The following is a 19,913-nucleotide window of genomic DNA, read 5'->3' as shown; positions in this document are numbered from 1 at the left end:
AACCCAGCACGTTAAGGCACGATTTCCCGAATTTCTAAACATAGCACATTGCCCTATTTTAAATTTTAGAAAACATGAATAAAATTTTAAAAGGAATATTTGACTATTTTGGGCAAGCAAAAAATCAAAACCCAGCACGTTAAGGCATGATTTCCAAAATTTCCAAACGCCAAACATTACCTTTGTTTTAGAGGTTTTTTAAAATTGATAAATTATAAGACCAACTCAAAATGCTTTTTATTTGGTTTATTTGGAATAAAAATGAGACGATGATTAAAATGCTGAAATTTGAACCACAATGCGATAATATATGAAAAAGAAAGTCAATATACATGGATAAAATATTATACAAATGCATAGCCATTATGTGGAATTTTGAAAGGAACGAATTTGGGCGCGTGCAACAGTGAACACATCATATATTATACATATACCAATATTAACATCTAATGAATTAAAAGCGAACTTAAAGACATATCAAGTAAATTAACACAAATAATATATAACAAATTTTCTAAAACAAATAAACAAATGAATGATACAAAGGAAATGCAATTTAGGATTATCAATATGCAAACAATATACATAAAACTTAGAACAAGTAATCTACATGAAAGTTTAAAATAGACCAAGAAACTAAAGATAATAATATATATAAAAGAAATGTATAAATGAAATTTCTAAATGAATAATGTATGTAAAAAAGGCAAATGATATACAAAATAATATATATCTATCTAAATACATAATATACATGGAAAAAAAACTTAATATAAATAATATATATATAAAAGTTTAAATAGTAAAAGCATTTGACATAATAAAAAACAATAAAATAGGGTTTTTATAGGAAGTGAACTATATAAATAGATTCTTATAGAGAATACACATATAAAATAACTTAATGACAATAATATATACATAAATAAATTCAAAAGAAGATATATATACATATAAATACATTTAAAAGAACAATATTTACATAAAACAGTATGAATCAACGATATATATTTAGAAGTTTTTTTAAAAAAATGTAAATGTATGTACAATAGGATTAAAATATCTTTAGAACACATAAGAATATAAAACAAAGACTTTAAAATAAATAAATTGTGAAATAAAACAATTAGGAGAGAAAAACAAAAACAAAAAGTATAAAATGGCAAACTGGAACAGTGCAAAATTAATAAAATAATTCAAAATAAAATATATAAAATAAAATATGAACTAAAACTTAATTGAAATAAGAGAAAAACTAAAGAGACAACTAATAAATAAAAAACATGGAAAGTAAGATAAGGGCCAAAGCGCAATACGCGCAAATGCGCGGGGACCGAAAGCGCAAATGGTCCAAATCCCAAAACGTTGTGCCCAGGTGCGGGCTAAATTGAAATGACGCACAAGTTTCGGGGACAATTTTAAAAAAACAAGGAAAATATAAACAGGTTTTAATTACAAGTCAGCACAAAAGGGGAGGACTCAATACGCAAATCCCCCACTTTGAGCCAAAATGTGTGGGTCAAGCACCCAACGGTGCTTTTTTATTCCAATTACTTAACCCATTTTTCAAACCATTTTATTCTTTGTTTAAAAACAACCCTAAATTTTGAGAACCCCCCCCCCTCTTTTGCTCACCCCTCTGCTCCTCGCCGAAAGGCTTATGCCAAGCCTTCAACTTCTCCGAAAACTGCTTGCGACCAACGAAGTAGGGCCCTCCAGTGGTGAGAGCGCGACGCAACTCCGGTGTGCTTCTCCCACTTACTCTTATATTTCGTATTTGTATTAGATCCAAATGAAAAGGGGAAAAAAAGGGAAAAAAATAGAAATAAATTACAGCAAATAATCACCTTAGAGGTATATTTTGATTATTTTCTATTGATCTTTGTATGTATTCTGTATACAATTTCTCTGAAAAAAAGAAAGACCCCCCTTTTACAATCCAAATTTGACAGCTTTTATATCCAAATACAAGTGGTTTCTTGCCGTTTTCTTGCTCAAAATGCAGGTTGTGAAGACGTGGGAGCGGAGCACACGAACGTGGGGTGTGCAACGCGCAAGCCAGGGTCATGCGTGGAGCGTGCGTGGGGCTGCTGCGCAAAAGGGGAACTTTAGGGTTTCTGAAACCCTAAAAATTAGGGCCTATCGGGCCGTTGTAAAATTTTGGGCTTGTAAACCGAACCCATTTAATTTTTGTGTTTGATTTTGGTTTCCCTATGGGCCGGGCAAAATTCGGGTCTTACACCTACCATAAAATTAAATATATTTTGCTTTTTCATTAAAAAACTATATTTGACTTCAACTAGATTTAAATATTCTAAATTTGTATATTAATCTTAATATGAATTTATTATATTATTTCATCAAAAATTAATTAGTTATCATTATTTAGAATGTCCTAATAAAAAATTAATTAAAATATAAAAATAGAAAGATAAAGGAAAAATAATAAATTTATTATATATTAACCCTAAAGTTAATGCATTGAATCAATTTAGCTGCAGTTTATTTTAAGATTGATTCAATTCATTTATACAAATCAATTATTAGTCCAACCAATTGGCCTGATATGGTGAATATTAACCTCAAGGCAGGTAAGTGGATGTTTTATCAAGTACGAAAAAGTTCAAATACTTTTTCATATACTTAGAATTACTAAATCTCTTGAATAGTTGTTCACACCTTACAATTTACTTAACTTTTTAAACTTTAGTAACGGAATGGAGTAGCATCCACCCCTTATTCTTATTCATTGAAGGGTAGATCATTCTTTTGTTTGGTTGAACATAATACTCATTCAATAGAATAATTATTACTTTTCTTTGGTATAACTAAAAAATGACAATTTCATACAACATTGAATAACAAAAAAAAAAAATTTACAGATTAGTCCTTTAAAACATGGACTTAGAAAATATAAAAATAAAATCTTTTTATTATAATTTAATATAAAAATAATTATATTTAAAATATTATTAGATTATATTTAATAATAATTATATTAAAATATGATTAAATTATTTATTTATTATTATTATTAATCCTATTAAAATTTAATAATAATAACTATTTACCTAAAAAAATTTGCTAAAGGTACTCTAGTCATTCAATCAAACACAAGAATACTATTACAATTCTATTCCGTTCCAAACAGTTGAATTACTGATTATAACTTTATTCTATTACAACTCAATTACATTACAGTGAACCAAACGTAATATAAATGTCTCAAAATACAATAAAATATCTTACAACAATTTACTACTTTCCTAATTTATTATCACTTTGTAAATTAGTGAATTTTCTTATAAGTTAACATAATTTCTTTGATGATTACTAAATTTCTTAATGAAAATTGTTGAAATTCTTACACAATTACTCAACTTGTTACAAAAATATCTAATTTCTCACAGGATTATTGAATCTCTTAAATCATTACTGAATTCCCTAACAGATTAATGAATCTTTTTTAAATTTATTGAATCACTTAAAATTTGTTAAAAATCTTACAACATTCTATTATTTATCTAACACTGAATTTTGTTATAAGATTACTTAATTACTTATGTAATTCCTTTGGAGTACAGGGAAATAATAAAACATAATGGATTCAATCATTGTTTAAGTCTTTTGGCAATCTTGTAAATGATTCAGTAATTTTGAAAGACATCAGCTACTTAAAATTATTGAATTTTTTATAATGTTGTAATGATTTCAAAAAAAAATATTAAATTCTTTACAATATAAATTATTGATTCTTTTTCAAAACTATGGAAATTCTTAAAAAATTTATAATTCTTTTGCAAAGTTACTTATAACCTAGTAATGCATGTTTCTTAATATCTTACTTGGAGCTTATAAGCAGCTCACTTTAAAGAGCTCATTAGAATTTTCCCCTTGGAGTCAACTTGATTCAAATTTATGCATTGTATAAGAATATATTTATTTATTTATTTAAATTTGACTTAAGACCAAAAAAAATATAAGTATAATATTTTATCTAAATCTTTCATGATAAATGGTTAATTCAATTTTTTTGTTGAATATAATTGGAAAGCAACTTAATAATTGAATTTGAGTGTAATTACTTGTAATTATACGTGTTTGCATGTTTTGATAATCATTGCAGTTAATAAGTCTCATGACTGTAATTGGATTACCCTACTCGAATTCTTAAAGAGTGGGCAAGAATGGAATAATTACATGAGTGTGATTGAACATTGCAATTACACTCTTAGGAAGTGGGTAAAAATTAAAATAATTACATAAGTAATTACAAATAATTATACTCAAATCAGATTTTAGATAAGAAATAATTTTTCATGAATTTCTTTTAATACAATACCTACACTAAACATAACCCTTCAATCTCCAAAGTGGAAGATATCATATGCTTTAGCATGTTTAAACTCCTTCAATCTCCAAAGTAGAAGATATCATATGCTTTAGCGTGTTTAAACTCCTTCAATCTCCAAAGTAGAAGATATCATATGCTTTAGCGTATTTAAATTTTTAGGTTATTGTAAGAATAATGATGCCAACTGGTCTAGAACTTAACAATTTTATTTTTACCAATTAAACATTTGACTAAATTACATATTATTTATACTAACTAAATTACATGGAATACCTCATTCATCGTACCTATGATTTTTTTTGTTCTTAATTTGACACCAATAGTTTAATTCCATTTACCACTTTACCCCAAACTATTACAAAAAGTGATATAGCAATATTGGACCAATCAACACCGGAGATATAGCATAATATTTACATTTTACATTTTATTTCCCCTTTATTTACATTTTATTTCCAGGTAGATTGATCATCAAGGTGGTGGTCTGGGTCTATGGTTTTCAGTCAACAGTTTCATGATTGAACTGAGATTTTTCATTACCAAATAAAAATAATACGTATTAAAAAATTAGCAAGATCTTCAACCTGACGTTAAATACTCAAAACTGATTCCATAACTCACCACTCAAACTCAAGTATCACCTTAATCAAGCCAGCCAAATTCGAGTAGCTTGTGAACATAGATATCTCATTTCCGATATAGTGTTACTCTTGATACAATAAAAAGTTTTCATCATTTCAAATAAAATATATAATAATAATAATAATAATAATAATAAAGACTCAATTAGGTTGGCTGCCACTTGAGCTGGGTGTTAAAATACTCAATATTCCATCGATAACTTGTTACTCAAGCTTGACCTTTGCCTTGACATTGACCAAGCATACTTCAAGTTTTTCTCAAATAGCTTGTAAACCAAGATAACAGAAATAAAAATACAAGAATTCATATTTGAATTGAGATTTTTCATTACTAAAAATAGTAAAAATACATATTAAAAATACTCGATTAGGTTGGCAAGCCACTTGAGCTGGGTGTTAAGATGCTCAATAACTCACTACTCAAGCTTGAGTTTTGACTTGACAATGACTAAGCCGAATCTGAGTATGTCTCATTTTCAATCTGATATTACTCTTGACACAAAATATTTTTGTCCAGGCAATAGGTTAGCAATTGAAGTAAAGCAGCACATTGAACAGATCACTAAATCAATATTTTGCAAAGACAAGCTCACAACACTCTCTGTTGCTTTAGCACTCTACAGTCATGAACTTACATGCATGGCAGCAAATAGTTTAGGCATGTACCTTCACTTCAATACTTATAAGATGTTTTATCCCGAGCTCTACGAGACCCTGCAGAACTGGTACCTGAGGTATCGGACTTTGCCCTTCGATAAAACAGGACATATGCAGCAGCTGACTTTACATCTTCTTCATTTATAGGTGATATATGGCTGTCATCAAAGTTGTACCACTTATTCTCATCTAGAAGCTGCAAACAACAAAATCACCATAAAATAGTATGATGAGATACATGTGCATCAACAACGATTGAAGCCAATTTATGTAACTACCTGTATCAGACATTCATGTTTGATGCACATTTGGACATGGTTACAAGGAAAAATTCAATACATGAAAAAAAAAACCCAGAAAATATTGAATATGCCTGAACTGGACACGTATCTTATATGACACATTCAGTCTAAATAACATAGATTTGTGTCTCAATATAAATCTAAACTCTAATTAAGAGGATTCAAATCTGATGAAAGCTAAGAGCCAGACCAAAAGAGCAGAAAAATAAATGGTCTTGACTGAAAAGTCATAAATGGATGCAACAACCCTGTCCAAGTCCCCAGCCCCCGAAAATAAAAGTAAATAATGCACACTTCCATTTCAGTAAGGATATAGATGCTTCTTTACTTACTTTGATGTGCGCGGTATAGTGGCCACTGCCCATGCCACCATAATGGTTGGTCAAGGCGTAGAGTTCGTAGAGCTGAGAACAGGAACTCCTCTTGTCAGCTACATAATTTGTTAAGTCAAAATCATGAATAGGAAAGTTGACAAAAGTTTCTACTTTATGCTTCATTGACCGGCTATATGAGAATCTTTTTAGATGAATAACTAGAACCTCAGGAAGCCTCCACAGGTCAAGCTTTTTACTCGCTTGTCGTTGTTCCTTGCATTGTGGGCAGTACCTACATCAAATAACACTGGTAATTCAAAATATTGCAGGAATGGAACCCCAAGTTTTTCCTTAAGTACAACTTAGCACTAAAGACTGTTAAAACTGTCAAGCAAACAGAAAATATTTGCTCGAGCCATTCAAACTATGGTGTAACAGTTACCAAATAGAGAGTATGAATCTAGCAACCTGAAAACATTCCAAAGCGTTCAGAGTTGAGAACAAGACGTAGTTATAAAAACACAAAACAATAATAGACATCTGCTCCCTATAATGTCTAGTTAATGGTGGATCCAAAGGTGGGCAAGAAGTGGCCCTGCCCCTTTTGTTAAAATGGAGCATTGTATTTTGACCCCAAAATTAGTAATTCAATTTGAGCCCTTTTAACAGAAAGTTTTTGGCTTTGACCCCTTAAAAAAATTATAATTTTATCCTGCCCCTCCTAACACAAAATTCCTGGCTTCGACTGTATCTAGCCATTCCTTTTGCAAATTCACAAAGGTCTTCCACTAAATTTATGGAGATCGCAACAGACTACTAGGTTAAAACCAAAATAAGACAACAATTATCTTCTGGTTGAAGGGGACATTCTTTAATCTTCACAAGTGCTGCTCCAAAATAGCAAAGATGGTCTTCAAAAGATAGACTGAGGATGGACAAAGGTTTTGTTTTTGCTTTATGTACTTTTTTTTCTATTGTTTAAACTTAAGAAAAATGCTAACCCATGACGTGGCACTGGTAAGATGATATCTAAGATAAGAAATTAGAAATTACTTTTTTCCCCTTCTTGAATTTGGTGAAAGTAATAAATTATGTGCAAAGACCAATGTTGTCAAGGCAACTAGAACTTCATATACATGCAAGCTTAACAAATATGATACACTCTAACACGTGGGCCAGTTTATCTACAAAACATGCAATTTTTTCATTGGTCAAAGTGAATAATTTCCTTATGGTCCATGTTTGTTGTTGAATACTCAAATAATAAGAAGCATAGAGCATCAGCTATCCCCTTTTTCCTAGTAAAGTGATGTCCAATGAAAAAAGTGAAAAATAGAAAGAAATTAAAGAGAACTTCATCAGGCCGATTTTATTTATGTTATTGCTCAAAAAAGCATACATAGGTTTACCAGGTGTGCACATGATCAAATGAGCCTTGCCCAAAAGGGTCTGCGGCGCTTTACAGTCTAGTGCTAAGGGGCAAGGCACAGGCAAACCAGGCTCATGCTTTGCAGACATTGCAAAGACTTTCCTAAAATGGTTAAATAATATTTAACTAGTGCCTATAGCCACTCCTGAACCCATCCAAACAAATTAGTAGGGATAAAGAAAACACACCAATGGTTGACATATTTATTGTAGGCAGGAATACCACCTACCAAAGGATTATGAAAAAGCACAACACACCAATGGTTCACAAAATATTCATGTATATAAACAATGGGAAGAAACACTTCAGTACAAGAAAAAGAGAATAACTAACCACATATCTTCTGGCACCAATGGCTCCTCTCGTAAAAAGGCCTCCAGGCAAGTATACAAAGAAAGAGGTTCAGTACGAGCTTTCTTGGTAATAGGCCCATATTTAAAGACCTCAGGCAAGTTTTCAAGATAATTTATATTGAACTTCTCCAAAAGCTTTGATGTCCAATCAAGATACACAACTACATGTGACATAGCTGACAGATTAATAGCTTTCTCGTCTCCCGCAGACAGGTCAATACATGTCTTACTTTCATCGACCAACTGAAGTGGTAGTTTTGGTAAGACTTTATTTATAGAAGTCGATGCACAGTTAGTATCCACTTCACCAGAACCATGATCAGATGGATCCCTTGCCATCCCCGAGGTGCTTGGATCTGAATCATCAGAATATTCTATACCCTCTTTCAGCAGCGGTGTAAGCATTGTCTGAACAATTGTCTGAATAACACCACTTCTAATTACATCATCACACAAGAGAGATGAAATAAGAGGAGTTCCAAAAGGTTTCCATCTTTGAGCATCGCTAGTTTCCCTGTACAACAATACAACAATAATGTAGTATTGCATTAGAAACAACTCAATGCCAAGGAACGCTCTTAGCTTCGGAGCAAGAATATTAAAGCAGCGATGGCAGTTACCATCATGAAATTACTCAAGAATTAAAATCTCTCTCTCTCTCTCTCTCTCTATATATATATATATAGAGAGAGAGAGAGAGAGAGATTAAACTGTTAAAATAACAAATATAATCAAGCATTATAAAACCATTTAAATAGGAAAAAAACTACAACCTTAATAGCATTGAAGTCAACCGCTTCAGATGCCAATCTAGCAGTTAAAATAACTAACTAAAACCACTTCAAGTTCGACTGGCAGCCAATGGTAAACCTTTTGGTGCCATGCTTACATCCAAACATTGCTATGTAAAGATAAGTACGAGGGTAGCCAAATATTACATACTGTTCTTGACGGCGATGTATCAACTGAAGCAAAACATTTCCCGTTGCTGACTTTTGAATCTTGTATGCAGCAAGATGATCATCATCTTTGATTGTGGACAATGATACAAAAGAATCATCTAAAAACCTATGAATCAAATGATTCCGTATCTGCAAGAAATAATTTCACACAGCTTAGCAAAATTTTAGCACACATGTAATTCCATGAACAGGAAATCAGAATGCTTAACAGAACATGCCTCAACAAGCTTAATCTCCTCAGTCTGCTTCAAGGAACAAGCATTGCTAACTGCTTGGATCAGGTCCCTGTAACGCCCCTGCTTCGGAACAGTTATGGTGCATGTTGATGGTAAAGCACTTCCATCACAAGTAAAAATTGTTATTGTCATAGACCGAGTAGTGGCAAATTGCAGAGGCAAGGAAAGGTACATGAAGGGATCAAATGTTACAGAAACTTTATTGCACACTGGACAAACAAGTGTTGATTTGTATTGACCCTACACAATGGAATAGACATTGATCAGATGCATAATAATGACAGTAACAATGAATATGACATAACATTTTTTACAAGTTCAGCTTAGTCTTTTTACATATGATAACCATAAGACTAAGATAAAAAATTATAGAGTTGATTTAAAAATTAATTCACGTAGCTTTTATGATATTCACCCATTCTTGCTAAACAGTAACATAAAATCAGTAACAAAGCAATAACAGACGGAACCACAATTATGATTGATTAAAAGTTACTTTATCAGAAAATTAAATAATAATAATAAAAGAAAAAACCCTAAGATTTTTTAGAAGATAAATTTGCATCCACGTGTATAAAAATTGTAGTCTTTTCTACTGAAGTTCATACTAGACCATTAGCACTAGGGGTCCGCATCACTATGGTATTTCTATTGCGAGACAACTTCTAGTTGGGGATTTTCCAGCACTATGGATCTTGTAATTGTGTGAAGCAATAAACTTCTAAAAGTAAATCGTAGGAAAACATAAAACTATGAAGCCTAGAATTTCTTTTTCTTCTGTTTACTAGATTTCTGCAACTTTCATTAAGAAGTTATATCTACCATCCATTTAAATTAAGTAACTCAAAATTCAGCTCACAGATATGAAAATAATTTCCTGTATGTTTCTTCTAATTATTTTTCTCATCTCGGGGTCATCTAAAAGAGGTAGCTATAGAGAAAAATTCCTAAACACCAAACTACATTGCAGCCACTACTCACACCACTGCAGACTCACATCCCACTGCCCATCATACAACCACCAAATCATCGTCTCCATTGACATCCTTTTCTCTAGCCTCCATACTTGAGCTTTAGTCAAGCCAAAAAGCAAAACTCTTCCGATCACAAAATTAAGCTAAACAGAATGGTCATGCTTGAGAGAAACAGAGAGAGGGAGCAGGAAATAGATTTGCTGGAAACATCACCAGACAAAATGGAGAGAAAGTGACTTGTAAAGAATTGGGTATTACAGAACTTGATAGAGAACAAACAAGGTAGCATCAATCATGAAAGCAGATCGTAGACTTGAAATGTAATCAGGATATTAGAACACAGCAATATGTTATTTTCTCTTGCAGTCCTAAGTCCTTTCTTTTTGGCCATAATACCATAACCCTTTGTTGATTAACTTGAAGAATGAAGCATTTGGGAAATTTGACATCATGGGGTCATACTTCAACCGTGTACTTTAGACCTTTAAAACATCCACTTCAAATGCTTTATGCTTCATTTGGTTACTAATGTAATAATACTAGAAAAAATTTTATATAATACATGTCTTAAAATAGTTAAACATAAAATAAAAAATAGTTAATACAAACTTAAACTTGAAATTAGAAGGATGAATGAAACTTCTGTAAAAAATAAAGGCTAAATTTTCTATTAGTCCTTGTACTTTACGAAAGTTATGGATTTAGTCCTTATACTTTAATTTGGTCATTTTTAGTCATTGTACTTTTCAAATTTTAAAATTTGAGCCCTCACCAAATGATAACTATTACCAATTGAAATTAGTTAATTGCTAACTCATATACTAAGACTCCCTTTGGGTAGGGAGTGGGACTAAAAACAGCGATGGCTGTGAGATTAGTTATTTGTAACGGTAAGATTAAAACTTGAAGTGGGATATGTGTTTAAATTCAAACGCAACGGTGGCTGGGAGATGAGAATAAAAAATGACAATTCAGGACATTACTCAAAAGATGTATCATTACATTATTTTTACATATTTTTAACAATTTAAATTATAAAATATTTTATTTAAATATTTTTATTAATCAACTAATTATATCATAAACCTATTTATTATTTTAAATAAACCTTAAACTTTTAAATAAAAGAATTTAAAATAAATTAACTAGAGGAAAAAAATTAAACACAATTAATTTAAGATATGTTTAAAAAGACAAATGAAATTAAAATGGTTCAAAGTTAGAAAAAAATAAAAAAATAAATTGAAGTTTAAAACAATAATTTCAAGAGTCCCACCGGAGGTTCAGTTATCAACTGGACCTCTTCCCCTCCAATTAAAAATCAGGGATCAGCAGAAAATAAGCATACATCCAAACAAAAATTTCAGTGCGTTTGAAATTGAAGTAAATTGTTTGTGTTAAACTCTACTTCACTGAGGGTGCGGTGAATCCAAAGGCACCCTAAGACATGTTGAAAAAATAACACTCTTACCCAATGTAACATCTACTATTTTTCCTATTCTTTAAGTCAAACCAGGTAATTGCATTTTAAAATTTTGAAGTCCTAATTGGAAATGAGATCATTCTTAAGAATGAAACATCCAAAGGCAACCTAAGTGGCTATCTAGATCCTAGATTTCTGTACTTAGCTTCAAATCAATTTAAACCGTAATTATTCAGGGAATTTCTCTACCTGCTTTGCCGTCAAGTTGCCCTAAAAACAGACCTCACACCCTAATCACCCAGCTATTGGGCATCAACTCATGTATATTTTTGTAATTTGCACCATTCTTTATTATCACAACTTTGAAATGCATGTAAAACATTACATGGATAAATTTGAAATCAGAATACTTCCAATAAGTGCAACCTTGATAAGAGTTCTTCTAAATGATTTCAAAGTTACACTTCACCAGGCCTATGGAAATTATATATCCTATAAATGAAGTCATGAACCATATAAACTACTAAATAATTTGATACCAGACAAAGAAAAAAACAAGAAAAAGGATACACAATTTTTTAATTGGCATAATGGCATAAAAGGAACAGATAATTAAGCATTCAAGAAAAAGCAATTCTAGAAGGTATGGTTTTATAATTCCATTTCTTCAAAGCTTAGGAAACAGCATGCAAGAACTAAACTTCAGCACTTTGAAAGTACACAATCACAAAAAAGAAATTCTTCCCATTTCTTGTTGTTGTTGATTGGGTCATGGGGGTGGGGGGTATTGGAAGGTCCTTAACTCTTACATCTATCAAGAAATGATAAAGTTATTCTAAAACTTTTAGAGAAATAATAAGGCTCACTAACATAAACTATTCACATGTTTCATTTTAAAATTCTTGAAGTAAATTGGTCATCATTGGGGCAAATCTCCAATTCTTCTAAGTTAATGAAACTTGGTATCCAATGAGTTAAGTGCATCAAAAACTTTACAACGAAACATTCTCAACAGAGATTAAAAGTAGAGTTCAAAACATCATCAAAACAAATTATATCTTGCATCATCATATATCCTCTTCGAGGACAAAGCTACGGTAAATACTAAAGAAAGTGCAGTCTTAAATCTCCAGATAAACATCCATGTTATGAGATTTACCATTCACATGCAAGACACCACCACAACTGTTAGGCGTAACAACATTGAAATGTAGAAGACATGTTCTTACCTGGCACACATCAACAATTATCGAATCATTACGAGCAATATGATTTGCCCAATACTCATCAGCAACTTCTTCATCTGGGCGGCCATCTGCATCTCTAGAGTTTACATAAGGTTTGTGTTTGACACGATTCAGATCTTCATGAAGACCATCAAGCAGAAATGCTAAAAGCTCCTGGGGAAAAATAATTTTAAATGAATAAGCCTGTAGAACTATATGCAAAGCAAGGAATAGCAAGACTTTAATATTAATTACAAACCTGAGAGTCATGTTGATTGTATCCACTAAATTGTGGGGCAAAGCGGGCAAGCTTTGCTTTAAAGGGCCGAGGGGCAACTGGAGTTCGACCAGGTGCCCACAGCTTTCTTAGCAACTCACCAAATGCTAGAGCAAGTTCACCCTACACAAGAAGAGATCAGCTTAACATATTAGTTATACAACCGAGCTCAACTCTCAAAAAAATGCACAAGATTCAAATAACAAATAGCCCACTAACATCAAAGTTGAGACATATCAGCACAATGAGAATGCACCTATATTCCGAAATTCTAACTAAATAATTATTTTCTATCGTGTGTGATAAAGAGAGGAATAATACAAAAGGACAATTCCATAAAATAACACAGTCAACCTTATTTTGGGGGCCCATAACGAGTTCATAAAGCAGGCATTCGATCATATTTAATCTTAGAACATTACACTTCAAATAGCTACTACATACTATCTCTGTAGTCAGTATACGGGACAAAATGTTTTTAGCAGTTAGGTTAGATGCCTACAAATATGTGTCATGTTCATTTCAGCACAAAGTGATCATAACGACCTGCAATAACCACTTTAGAATAAACCACAAGGAAAAAAGCATGGTAAGCTCAAATAATCAGTAGAAGCGACGCGATCCTTAGAGAGGAGCATGCCCTAGATTTCAGGGACTACCCTTTTCAAAAGGAGAAAGAACCCCTCAATAGCAAACAAAGAGTGGTTCCAAGAACTTCACAATCAAACTACAAAAAGGACACTAAAGAATACCCATATAGAGGATATGCAAATTGAAGGAGAGCGCTAGAGACCAATAATGACTTAGGATAATCCTTGACCTTTATAATACATTATACAGTAGAAAATTCAATGGCCATTTGATTTTAAATGTATTAGATATAACAAGTACAAACACATATAAACATCTTGAACTAGTATCTATCTGTGTGTTTACATCCTTTTCTTTTTCCATTTTAGAAATTAGAGCCTTGCTTTCTTAAGCACAAACTCTTTTTACACATTCTTGTAACTTATGCCCTTCACTGAATTGGATCCAATCTAGAACAAGCACAGTCCTCATAAGAAAAATGTTAGCTAGAAAATTGGGTTACAGCAACCTACAAACATTAACCAAAATATGCATGCTATATACCTACTAATAATGGGCTATAGATAGGTTATGGCATTGACACACAAGTGTCATACTCAAAAACATCTATGATCTAGACAATGCACTTGGCTCTACATGCTCACAATCTAATAATGTGCATAGAAGCTCTGAAAAGAGTACGTGTGCATTTAACTATATTAACCATAGATCATGCAGAATCTATGTAGATGATTACATCTAAACTCGTCATCAAATATGTATGGCACCAACAAGTTCTTTCCGCAAGAATGTTCTCTTGTCTCATCCATACAAGTAACAAGAACAAAGAAAACGTAGTTATTTAAAACACCAATTCTTGACATGTTAAGTTTTAGTTAGAAGCTAGCAGTGTGCTTCAAAGTGAAGATCCACATATAAAATTTGCTTGATGCATATACCTTTTACACAAGCAAGTACGACTAGACCTAATAATGCACAAAAAAAAAAAGATTAAAGGAAGGGGGAAAACACTGTATTACACTATTCACAAATGAGAACTTCTCCAAGGAATCATGACTATGAAAGGATAGTTCAAAACCACATCTATTTTTGAGGGTTAGAAACTTACAACCATGCCCAAAGGGTTTTGCCAATTTATCTCCTGATGATAGTCTTCTCGAAAGTATCTAGCAAACTCTGGTGTATGAACAAGGCACTGTATTGCACTATTCATGAAGCAAGTATTCCCAAGATTTAACAGCCCAGTTAAACCACCAAAAGTGCCCCTAGTACTAACACCACTGTTCCCAAAATGGTTATCCGATTCTTTATTAGGACAACCCAAGGTTTGATTTTGCAATTGCTCTGCACTATAGCCTTTGGATGCAATCTTGTTCGCAGACAGACCTCCTGCAATTGATAAGCTTGATTTAGACGGCTCTAGAAGAACAGAAGTGGCTTCCTTATCTGCAAATCCGTTGTCTGTAATACTTGTACCATCGGTTACTAAAGTATCATTAACATTGTTAAGAACCTCGACCAGAATCTGTTTAAATTGATGACAAGAAAATAATAGGTTAGAACAAAATTTGATTGATAACTAATGCTAAAACAAGAAAAATCCCTAAATGCACATCCATTTCTGTACTTCCAATATGTTTTTTTTTTCTCAGCTCTATCCAATATGTATCTGCTATTCATGTCCCTAAGAAATGTGAGCATACATATTATTTGTGCATGGATATAAAGAGAAGAAAATGTTTTTACCAGTCAAGTTAAAAGGCACTTTTTTTAATAAATAAAATACACACATAATTTTGTACGTCACTGAGACAGATAATGCCGAAGGAAATAGATGATAACCAAAAGGGTGGCATGTGGACACGCATATATGAAGTAGATAATAGTTATTATGCTGTGGTCACCAAGAAAACATATCAAAGAGGCTATCCACCTTAGGCTGTAGACAGACACCACAGCAGGAAAGAACACAAACAGCAAACCCTTCATATTAAAGGATGGTAATATGCAGGAGAATCATTGATTTTGAAATAATTTCTCATTGCTTTTAGCATAGTTGACAGAAATCTTAATCAAGTAACATATTAATAAAATGTATGAAACTTTTTTACTCAAACTTCTATCCATTTTGCAGTTGTACAATGGGCAGAAGCATCAGATACAGGATCCAATTTCAGACGCTGAACTGGTTTCTTTATAACAGACACACTAATCATAATAAGTGTTGCAACAAAAAGGACCCACATCCTGATCCATCTGTATGTTGGCATCATCAAGAGTTTTATCCATGTCATTCATCAAAGCATGCTTCCGATGACCGTAATAGTCCCAAATACAAACCTGAAAATATAAGGAAACAGAAACAGTAAATAACTTGAAATGAAAAGAGAAATTTGAGGAAAACAAATAACAGAAAAGGAAATAATCTTGCATCTGAAATTACTTGCTCCAAGTTGAGATGAAAAATCTCACAGGCTCCTCGGTGAAGCTCACCTATGGTTTCCTGTCCAAGATAATTCAATCTTCAGAAATCAGTTACTATAAAAAAGTACAAAGAGAGCAGCACAGCTGACATAAATAAACAAAGTTTCAAATTTTACCTTCTTACTTATTCTTATAGTAGAGCGATCGCCTTTCGGTGTCACAAGAAGCTGCAAACGCAGTGGATAAACCTCCACAGCAAACTCTGTCTGAGAAAGACCTGAATTAATTACTTTTCGTGACAATGCTGGACCACCACCATACCTGAAAACATATGTGCTTAATTGATTACTCAATACATAAGAAAATGTACAGTACAACTTTCATAAATTAGAATACATATATATATAGCAATACCAAGGACAGTGAAATTTAGATTTATTTCCACAATTATGTCCTATATAAATATACTATACAGTAATAGTATATGCAATCCAAAAGTTTCAATGACAGATCATTTTGTGATATCCAAGTTGTCCAAATTCAGATGAATGGAAAGAATGATGGTTGAGAGGATTTTGGTGTATTGCATGTATCCGCTTAATCCTTAACCACGTACCAAAACATTTACCTATCCACACAAATAAACACACCTAAAACATACAATTAATCAAGGGTTCCAGAAAAGTTTCTGCTTGGTTCACAACAAGAAAATAGAAAATGACAAGAATAAGTGGACACAGGAATGTATAAATTTGTCTAACAAATGCATTAATCAACTTGAACCTTGGTTATGAAGTTAAGTCATAGGTTCAGAACCTCTGTATAGCTAGGTATACTAACAATTTCTCATGTACGAAAGAATATATTGGAACTCCAAAAATGATGAAAAGTTCGAAGTTTTCTTATGCATAGGTGCCTCATAATAAAAATGTATAAATGAAAACACAACATTTTAGCATCAAAGAATGATGTTTTATGAAAATTATGGCTACAGTTACTCCTCAAGAGCCAAGACAACCATCCAAAGCTGTCTTTGGTATCTATAACAACAAACTTGGGGCAAAACCAGTGCATAAATGAACCTTTTTGGTAATTGACGCTTCACCTTAGTTGCTAAAACCAGGGCATCCAACATAGAGAAATTTGCTTAGCTTAGTGCTGAAGCTGATATGAATCCATAAAATGATCATTATCTTGTAAAGCATTAGAGCTTAAGAACTCCACAAACAGATTCATATACTTAACACAATTCCAGGGAGCTTGTCTAGCTCAATGTCGATTTTAATTCACAAAAATGTTATCATTATCTATACCTACAATTGAGGTTGAAACCTCCACGGGCCTGTCTAAATACTTGGAACATGAAATTTAATAGTTAACAAGGATTTCAATATGGTATCATTCCATTCTTAACTTGATACAACTTGCCAACAGAAACTTACCAATAAGTTTTCTACATGCAAATAATTCTTAACAGAACCCAAAATAGTCCAAATTATCCAACTAACCATGAAAAAAGTAGGTTCCAAACTTGTTGAGGGAGCAAAACATAGTCACGGCCTTCTAATAAAGTATCATGAATCTCCACACCATCATCAGAGTTCGCGTCCTCCGCCGGCCCATCAGATATTAAATCAGAATTATCAATTCCAGAAGGCCTTTTTGAAATACCCACACCATTTGAATCTGAGTTCCCTGACAAAGAAGAGCTTCCTTCATTGTTGTTGCTGTTGTTAGGCTGCTGGTCCTGGTTCACATAATCAATCCAGTGTTGCCACCATCTATTTTTCAAAAATAAAAAATAAGAGAGAGAGAGAGAAAGTTAAGAAAATAGTAAAAATAGCTTAAAAATGAAGTCATAAGAAGAAATTCGAGGGAAAAAAAAACTAAAGGATATTAACTTTTGAGTGATGAGGAAAAAAGAATCGCCTTCTTTGGTGTTAGCTTCAGCAGTAAGGGCAATGTCTCTAATTAAAACCCTCTCTTCTTCGGGACTCAGTTCTTTAGCCGCCTTCTCGGTCGCCATGGCTATCCCCGTCGCTGCAGCCGACGCCGTCGCCACCTCCGTCATCACTGTCTAGTATTTATCAATTCGCACAGCAGATCTTCAATTATTTAGCGAAAATTTTCAAATTTCAGATTGTGGGGTTAGCCCCCTACCACCCAACGGACAAACCTCTTTTTTCTTTTTGTTCTAAGCTGAAGAACTGGTTTTTCTTTTTCCCCTTAGCTTAAACTGCCTGAACTTCGAATATAAACCGGGCTTTTTTTTTCTCTTTCCCCCTTAAATATGTTCCTCTATGTACTTGCCTAAAATATTCGGCCCGGTCCAACTAAACCTGTTGAAGAATTTTTATTGCAAGGCTTCAAGCCCAACTAAATTTTTTCAGTTCAAAGAAGGTATCCCAACTTTGGGCCAACTTATTTTTTTGAAAAATAGATTTATTATTTCACCTTTTTATTTGTAAAAAAAATTAATGTGTATAAAATTTTTATTATTTTTTCAAATTTTATTATACACAAAGTTAAAAGATGGACACTTGGGCTCCACATATTCTTCCTCGACCGATTTGAACTTCGAATTGTCGCCAATTGATCGAGTGTCTACCTTCTTGAAAAATAACTTAAATTCAATTTAGAATCATATAAAAATAAAATAAAATATTTATTATTTTTAATAACCAAATAAAATGGGTCATCCATTCCTATTTTATTTATATGAAATTATTATTTATTTTTTAAGTTACAATTGGATGGTGAAACTTAAATCATAATAAAATATAGATTAAGAACTCACATATCATTTAAATAAAGTGAGGCTTAAACTTAAAAACCCTAAATTCTAAGAACTCCAAATTCTTATAGCCTTAATCATGTCATTAAGCCAAGGCCTTATCAACTATTTTAATTGTTTTTTTAGCATTGTTTTAATGTCGTGCATGATATCATCAAGTCTATAGTCTTCTAAAGTCTCCTCAAATCATATGTAGGTCATGTCCGGGTTTTTTATGGCCTAGGTTTGTGTTAATGTTGAGTTGATTATCAATTGTAACTTAAGTTACAACTATAGTAACAACTAGTAGAGTAAAATAGTAAAGATAGATACAAAAATCAGTTACATTATTCGAATTTCTTTCTTACTTTGGCTTTACCTAAAGAGTAATATATTGTTAATCAATAGTACAGGTTGTAATTTATTCTCAATTTGCTCATCAAGTTTCAAACCTTACTCTTATACTTCAACTAAGATCACTCTCCTTCAAAAGCTTTCTCCTTAAAACTTTCAACTAAGATCACTCTCCTTCAAAAGCTTTCTCCTTAAAACTTTAATTATGAACTGAACATGAAAACAAATTGTTTGCAATCAATTTGCACTCAATACAAGTTCCTCAAAAGATAAAAAAATTTGCTCTCCCTAATTCATTTATAAACACATAAACAAGTCTTTTTAAAATAAACAATTGTAAACTTGAAATCTTCAAGCCAGAGTGAATGAAATATGTTTTAGTAATCGCACTCTAATTGTGTAACACCCATAACCTTTGTCCGTCGCTAGAACAATTGGTGACACGCCCGTGTCTTAGGCCGTGTGGGCATTTAATGTGAGGTACACGGCCAGGTCCCGGCCCATGTCCATACCCGTGTAACTCTCTGACTTAGGTCCCACAGCCAAGCCACATGCCTGTGTCCTAGGCCGTGTGGAAGGTGCAGGGGTCACACAACCAAGCCACACGCCCGTGTGCTAGGCTA

General features: G+C 32.6%; 1 protein-coding gene and 1 long non-coding RNA gene across 6 annotated transcripts; one reads left to right on the top strand and one right to left on the bottom strand.

The window, feature by feature from the left end:
* Positions 1-831: 831 nt before the first annotated feature.
* Positions 832-2,283, top strand: LOC107896247 (uncharacterized). The gene is made up of 2 exons (XR_001683654.2): positions 832-1,854; positions 2,006-2,283. It is a non-coding gene; the product is annotated as an uncharacterized lncRNA (long non-coding RNA).
* A 3,019-nt stretch (positions 2,284-5,302) lies between these two features.
* Positions 5,303-18,427, bottom strand: LOC107896246 (ubiquitin carboxyl-terminal hydrolase 5). 5 transcript variants are annotated; one of them, XM_041078014.1, is made up of 14 exons: positions 18,065-18,410; positions 17,672-17,944; positions 16,340-16,484; positions 16,171-16,242; positions 15,984-16,079; positions 14,848-15,264; positions 13,131-13,271; positions 12,875-13,045; positions 9,231-9,488; positions 8,993-9,141; positions 8,031-8,564; positions 6,440-6,560; positions 6,287-6,358; positions 5,303-5,848 (listed from the first exon to the last, which is right to left on the bottom strand). In XM_041078014.1, exons 1-14 carry the CDS (start codon positions 18,232-18,234, stop codon positions 5,669-5,671), a joined length of 2,799 nt encoding a protein of 932 aa, XP_040933948.1. In that variant the 5' UTR covers positions 18,235-18,410; the 3' UTR covers positions 5,303-5,668. The 5 variants fall into 5 exon arrangements, 3 of the variants coding, with proteins under 3 accessions (XP_040933948.1, XP_016676847.2, XP_016676846.2); XR_001683653.2 differs by having other exon boundaries at positions 5,553-5,848; positions 6,287-6,384; positions 6,494-6,560; XR_005902760.1 differs by having other exon boundaries at positions 5,553-5,848; positions 6,287-6,384; positions 6,494-6,560; positions 16,183-16,242.
* Between the last annotated feature and the right edge of the window lie 1,486 nt (positions 18,428-19,913).

Source organism: Gossypium hirsutum, chromosome A10 (assembly GCF_007990345.1).
Source record: "Gossypium hirsutum isolate 1008001.06 chromosome A10, Gossypium_hirsutum_v2.1, whole genome shotgun sequence".
NCBI classification, from domain to species: domain Eukaryota; kingdom Viridiplantae; phylum Streptophyta; class Magnoliopsida; order Malvales; family Malvaceae; genus Gossypium; species Gossypium hirsutum.
This window is presented reverse-complemented; position numbering and strand designations above follow the sequence as displayed.

What these genes read in the sequence shown, in the direction of transcription:
- LOC107896246 (XM_016821357.2), bottom strand. Translation starts at nt 18,234, where the DNA reads ATGACGGAGGTGGCGACGGCGTCGGCTGCAGCGACGGGGATAGCCATG. An exon ending in TGGAACCTACTTTTTTCATG is followed by an intron (nt 16,485 to 17,671) that starts GTTAGTTGGATA and finishes ATATGTTTTCAG; the next exon opens with GTATGGTGGTGGTCCAGCAT. An exon ending in CTATAAGAATAAGTAAGAAG is followed by an intron (nt 16,243 to 16,339) that starts GTAAAATTTGAA and finishes TATCTTGGACAG; the next exon opens with GAAACCATAGGTGAGCTTCA.